At 44.4% G+C, this 6,788-nt stretch overlaps 1 protein-coding gene across 4 annotated transcripts in view; it reads left to right on the top strand.

The window, feature by feature from the left end:
• Positions 1-6,788, top strand: part of ARHGAP32 (Rho GTPase activating protein 32) — a 597,177-nt gene that overhangs the window by 411,554 nt on the left and 178,835 nt on the right. For all 4 annotated transcript variants that reach the window (XM_019509213.1, XM_019509206.1, XM_019509198.1 and 1 more), the window contains one exon: positions 465-551. In XM_019509213.1, coding sequence (XP_019364758.1) covers positions 465-551 — 87 coding nt within the window. The remainder of the gene's footprint in view (positions 1-464; positions 552-6,788) is intronic.

Genomic DNA, 6,788 nt, shown 5'->3' with positions numbered 1-6,788 from the left:
TATCTAGTGCCTGCCCAAACTTATAAAATAAAAATGGAATAAAGTGGGTAGTTAGAATAAAAGGATCTCTGATATATGAATATTTATGGGGATGTTTCCAGGCAGCGTTTCATTTTACAAACCTCTACAGCTGAAGATTTAATCCTTGGCTCGAACAGTTTGCCTTCCTGCGATGGTTTTATTGTAGCACCATATTTAAAAAAAAAAAAAAAGATCAGATAAGATGCAGAATCAAATGCTTTTTTGGAAGCTCTGTGTAAGTCGCAAATGTTGAGTATTTTCAGCCTGGCAACTTCAGACGAGCACAGTCCTGGTTCCTGATCCCCAGCATCTCTCAGAGCAAGTTAATATGAATGTGGTGCTTCATGCATTATTACATGCCTGGCTTATCCCTGCTCACTGACCTGGTCTCTCTCTCTCTCTCTCTCTCCCCTCCCTTCCCCCTCCTTGCTCCTTTGATGTAGCTTTCGCTCCCAGAGGAACAGAATGAAGTAACAAGAAACGGCTGCGAATCCAAGGAACTAGTCTACCTTGTGCAAATCTCGTGTCAGGTAAATGTCATGTTTTTCCCCCGTATCTTGCATACAGCATTGCATTGTTTAATAATGTGGCCTCATAATACGTTGATGTCACTAGATTTTGATGTACATTTTTTCACCTCTTTGCTGGCTTAGTCCTCAGAAGGATTCTTTATGTTTTGCTGTGGTTGGCTAATTTTTAAGGAAAGAAATACTGAGCTTTAAAGGGCACAAAAACAGCTTGTTCAGCAAACAATCCTTACTGCAGTACATGGGGAGCTGTAAAATATTTAGCCAAAAGACACAGGCGTGGGTGCTTACGGGAGGAGGGGGGGGAGCGTAAATAGGGATATGTGCATACATTATGACTCGCATACAAAATATATATATATAAAAAAAAAAAAATAGAGGAAATGCTTGAGTAAGAACAGAGGCCAGTATCTCCCAGTGATTCAAGGATGGAGGTAGGGATCATGAGGTTAACTTGGCATCTTGACTTACTGTTTTGTTTTCTTTAATCACTTATTACTGGCGCATTACAGTTATGCAAATATGCAAATAACTGCTGCTTTGTACCACTGTCTTCCCTTCTTTAAAATGGGTATAGAACCCCCAGAATGAGTGGTCATTTCGTAAAGTACTTTCATGTCCTCAGATGATAGGGTAAACTCTATAAGTTCAGTGAGTGTGGGGAGACTTGGTAGATCCAGGTAGAAGTAAATTAAAACAGGAGGTGATGCCTAGTCATTTTTCCACCCTAGGTTGTAGCACTTCTCCCTAATATTACCTCTCTTGGCATGTTGTAAGCAAAGTAATTGTTAACTTACAGTACATTCATGGGAATAGCTGTTGTATTATTTGCACTCTCTTTATCTGGTTCTGTTGTGAAAGTCCAAAGAATTATAGGTAAGGGAATATTATGGACATATTGATAGTAGATCACAGCATGTCTGAATTGTCTGTGTGAGGAAGAGTTGGTTATTTTCCCACCGTGGTCTCATTTAAACGGGGAAGTTATAGCAAGTTGTATAAGCCAGGCTGTTAAATTACAGCACATGAGCAATTCCTCTCTGACTTCTTGCGTGCTTACTTTTGGGGTCTGTCTGTGCCAACTCTGCCATACACGAACACCTCGATGGCTCATTCCACTTGCCATATACCAAAGCCCAGGAAAGAGGCAGCCCCGACCACGCACGCAGAGGCTACTCTTAGGCTTTCAGCCCTGAGCACGTACTGTCTATTGGATGTCTCCTCAAGTCATCTCAAAGGCGGCAGCATTGCCTCAATCCTGAAATGTAGCACCTGCTAGGTGGTGTTGAGTGGACGGGGCATGCCTCTTGGCAGTGATCCCAGGTTCAGCATGGAAGAAGTACAGATATGACGTTAGCACCCAATTGGAGGGCCTTGCTGGGAGGCAACTTGTTTAACTTTGAAACTGGAGTAAGTTACCTCGTAATTAGTGCAAATTAAATGTTTCCACACAGGAGGGAGCTAGTGCAGAGTACCCAGGGTGCTATAAATTAACTCCTTAGCTTTCTACAAGCTAACTTCCCTGGCTTGATAAGCACATTTTTAAAAAAGTATCTTTGCATTAGAGAAGACCAGGGCCCGTGGGAGAAGAGGCCAAAATTTCACAGGTGAATGAAGTTTAAAATTGCCTGCGATTTGTGAGCATCTCACAGATACCATTTGCCCCTGCTATGCTTGTAGACCAGATGGTAATTTAACAAAAATCAACACAGCTGCTAAGAAGGCAGCACCAAAAAAATGATGAAAGGATCAAAGCTGCAATTTTTCAAGGAAGTTTGGATTGCTCTAGGTTTTAGAGGGGTGATTTTATTTATGCCCTGTTTATATCACATTGTGCCAAGTGCCATGAGCAGGAGGTGGATGCCAATAGACGATACTTGGGCAGATGCTGAGAACCTGCCACTTGTTTCAAGCGTCTCGAGTCTGAACACCCTCCCTCTGCTTCTGAAGTGTAGAGTTTTTTAACTCTGCTGGCCAGAGCAGCCCTGCTGAGTGCTCTCAGGATTAATTGGGTCTCCTCCAGTGTAACTAGGTGTCTGAACATTCAGGTCCTTAAAGATGGTAGCCAGCACTTGGACCATGCCAAGGAGTGTGTGTATAGCCAGCGCAATGTATACTCCTTGCCTGTAACAATCCAGTGCAACCAGGATTTATACTGATGTTTGTGCTGATGCTCCTGGGTGTTTTTTCCGAGATATAAAGGGCATTTATACACGTGCTCCAGGAGTATGGCGGCGGGGGGGGGTGGCGCTTTAATTAGAAGGGAGTCTGCTGGAGCACAGTAATTACCACGCTCCAGCAGACTCAGTTAATCGGGTCTGCTCTGATGCACTGTAATTACAGCGCATTGGAGCAGCTTCGCTGCTCACGTATAGGCGCCCAAAGAGACAGCATTTCAGAAAGTGGTGCCAGCATTTCAGGAAGACAGCATGTAAGTGAACCATCATAGAGAAGTCTTCAGCAGATAGGGGCAAGACACTGCTCCATTGAAGTGCCTCACCGAACTAAAGCAAAGTCATTGGGAGCTGTGAGTATTCACAAGACTCAGGATTGAGCTGCACAGCCTTAAAGGGTGAGCATACAAACACTCACTTGTCCCTCCTAGTTGTTCTCCCTCCTAATCAGCTAGAGTTCCTTGTTATCTCGACTAAGTTTCCATTCTTTTGCTTTAGTGCATATCATATCTTGCCAGCGCTAAGAAATTAGAGACACTTAACTTATAGCAGTAGTTCCCAACCTTTTTTGTGCCATGGACCGGCACAGGAGTGATGGAGCCGGCTGCCTACCTTCCAGGGTTGCCCTGCCCCCAATTTTCACCCCGTATGTCACTGCCAGCGGCGGAAGTCGCTCACTTGGGTGGACAGGTGGGGGGCTGAGTGTGGGGCTCATGCCACGACTCGGCAGCCAACCTGCCGCGGCCCAGTACTGGGCCGTGGCCTGGTGGTTGGGAACATCTGACTTGCAGCATCTGGATTCAATGAAAAGCATGGAAGGAACAATACTTAGCTGCAGTTGTTACAGTGGAGATACTGTAACCTCAGACATCCCACCGGCCCCCCTTATGTCCAGGGAAATATTCCAGTCCATCACACACTGCATACAGAAGGGTGTCAGAATGGACTTAGCCTTACATTAACATTAATATTAAATGGGAGGTGGGAATAGTTTACTCAAGATGATAGTGCTGTAGGGAGAGGTTCTGGCACGACTCGTCTGCACCAAGCCAAAAAAACTGAAAGAGGAAAAAATTATAGACCAAACTTTGCTTGACCTTAGTTTGCATTTGCTACCAGTGCTGGTGTTTGACTACTTGAGCCAATTTACAGAAATGCTTTAACATGTCCAAGCGGACGCAAAAGTAAAAAACATTTAAAGGTCAGGTCTGGAAACTTGTTCATTTAATCCAGATCCACACGCATATAAAAGCTTTGAGAAGTTCATGAGTGTTTTGCTGCAAATGTAAATAGCATGGTAAAATGTAAGATGGAAATCAGCTATCCTGGCAACTTCAGATGAAAGCTCTCATCAAAATGGGCAGAAAACCCCATGCTCCAGGACTGGTTGCATCCTACCACTGTGCTATCCAAGATGGACATCGTGTGCATATAGCAGTCTGCATTTTGTGTGTGGCCTATTGAAAAGACATTTACTTTTGTCATCTCACTTTGCAACCGATAACAAAAGCTTTCAAACATCAAACCTTTAAAGAGCCTAGCTCAAACTTAGCTGTACTTTTTTTAATTAAAAAAAAAAAAATTAAAAGATGCCTTTGGTGACTACTCTCTGTTTTATGCCAGTGTAGAAAATACTGGTTTTCTGTGATGTTCTAATTTTGAACACATTTGCCTCTGTTTTCGGGGTTATATAAACTAAACAAAGTTAATAGCTTTGAAGCAAAAAGATGGATAAAGAGCTATAACTCATTTATTTAAAAAACAGAAAGCTACAGTTCATCTTTCGGCTTCTTGAATCAGGTGTAGGATAGTAAACTATAGCTAATGGTCAGTATAGTTTTCGGCTTGTTTTTTAGTCTAGGTGAGGTCATTTTAGAGTAAAAAAATAACCTTCATACGCTCCTGGGCAAAGCTTGGTATGTATCGGGCATCCAAACAGTTACCATAGTACTAGGATTGGTATTGTTAAAAATAATGAAACTTTCTTCCATGGGAAAAGAAAGGATGGGTAGAAGTCCTGTAAGCAAACCATGAATGCTTTAAATATGAGGAAATGTTTTTTGGAAGGAGCAGATTCTTCATTAAAAGCAGTAATGTCTAGCTTTCTTGCCATCAAAACTATTTTAGGTTTCCACCTTCTTAAAATGCAGACAATATTTAAGATGCATTTTACTGGAGAAGAAAAGTCCTTCCAGAGGTTGCAAGCAGCGGTCGTTTTCTTTACAGGAAACAGAGAAACACCAAATCTTCCTGGGGAGGATGTTGAGACTGTACCTGTGGACTTTATAAGCTCCATAGACAATAGCAGCAAGACATAATCACAGATCTTAAAAAGATCACAGGAGACGTCTGAGGCCTTTGTAAGGATCATGCTGTACCTGGGTACTTTGAAAGTCCATGGATGGCGTTTACAAACCTTTTCAATTCTAGAGGGATAAGCAAAGAATTTACAAAGAGTCTGCAGTGCATTTAATGAAGGTTACAATGCATGCTGGGAAATAAAAGAAACAGAATTCAGGACTCTGAAAAGATGGAATTGAGCTAAACGTCATTTTTTGTTGGGTATCAAGCAGGTTTAAATGTTGCCGTTTTCAGCACATCTGTTGGATTTATTTGAATAATGAATTAGAGTAGGGGTCGGCAACCCACAGCCCATGTGCCAGATCTGGCAATCTGACCTGGCTCCGGCAGCATGGAGCATCGTGGCTGTGCTGAGCCACCCATCCCATTGGCAGCACCCTCCTCGGGAGCCCTCCCTGCTGCTCTCCTACCTGCATTTATCAGCACTGCAGGGTGGCCAGGTTTCTGCAGGAAGGGAAGTACAGGCAGTATGAGCTCTCCACGGGGTGGATATTTGTGGCCTGTGGCAGGGTGCTGGGTCGCAGACTCTGGCCCCAGGGTGGCAAAATGTTGCCAACCCCTGAATTAGAACAATTTTCAAACTGCCAACTCCAGTGCCCGGATGCATGATATTAATTCACTCCGCTTCCTGTGAACTGTGCAAGGTGGCTATCCCTCTCTAGCCCATGTGAATGTTGTTTAAGTGCACGAGGATCTCGATATATTGGGTCAAGGCAATTGTATACATTTATGCCTTGCTGGAAATGGAGATTGAGTATCTCCTTTTCAAAGAGCAGCATTGACATGGCTCCAAAGCAAATGCCATCCAGAGTCCCACAGCTGGGGGAGTGGTTGCAATAGCATGCGTTTCCAGGGCAGTGGAGATGAAGCCAGGAAAATTGGGATCCTGGTATGAAGAGCAGACAGGACTGCCCATCCTAGGCGGTTTGTGAGGAGAGAATTGGAATAGATTTATGCAGAGAGGAACATCTTACTCACCCTAGAAATGTCTTGAGCTATGGTTACTGCTTCTATTTCCCTGTGCTAGTGCATGGTAAAAACCACAAATTGTTTGTAGTCAAATTTCTGGCCTAACCATTTGATAGCCATTTGTGCAATTGCATTCTGTCTTCAGGGTCCTGCTTTTAATGTATTTAATAATTTTATTTTGTGGGAATGAAGCTGAAGCACCAAGAATGCAGTTATGAAATACATGCCACAAAGGTGTCTCTTGCAAGGCTGAGATTTATTAGAGGTGGACTCAAGGGGCCAGATGCTATCAAACACACCCAGGCGTGTTAGGCCTGTGTGAAGCGGCTAGTATTCACTTCCGATTCGGATTCGGCCTATCTGGGGGACAGTTATTTGATTCAGTGATTCAAAACACTGTCCCAAATCGATTCAGAGATTCAGGTACTGCCAGATCTGCCAGGCCAGGCCCGTTCCCCCGCCTACTCTCCCAGCCTGCCCCAGCTCCCAGCTCTTTGGGGGGAAAAAAAGCCCCAACTCAGCGGATGCTGCCAGGTAGGGGTGATCCCTGCTGCCCCCCACTGCCCCACGCTGCATGGGGGGCTCTGCATGAGCACCCTGACCCCATCCTGCACTGCCTCAGCTCCCTTCCTCCCACAGCTGCCCCGTCCACCCCAGTTCCAGCCCTTTAAGAGGAAAAACCCCACCAAAAACACCCCCTGGACTCACCAGCTGCTGCAGCAGCCTCAGGGCTTTG

This window comes from Gavialis gangeticus, unplaced genomic scaffold (genome assembly GCF_001723915.1).
Source record: "Gavialis gangeticus isolate Ggan-Ray unplaced genomic scaffold, GavGan_comp1, whole genome shotgun sequence".
Taxonomy (NCBI): domain Eukaryota; kingdom Metazoa; phylum Chordata; order Crocodylia; family Gavialidae; genus Gavialis; species Gavialis gangeticus.
The sequence above is the reverse complement of the archived record's forward strand: the minus strand, read 5'-3'. Positions and strand labels throughout refer to the sequence as shown.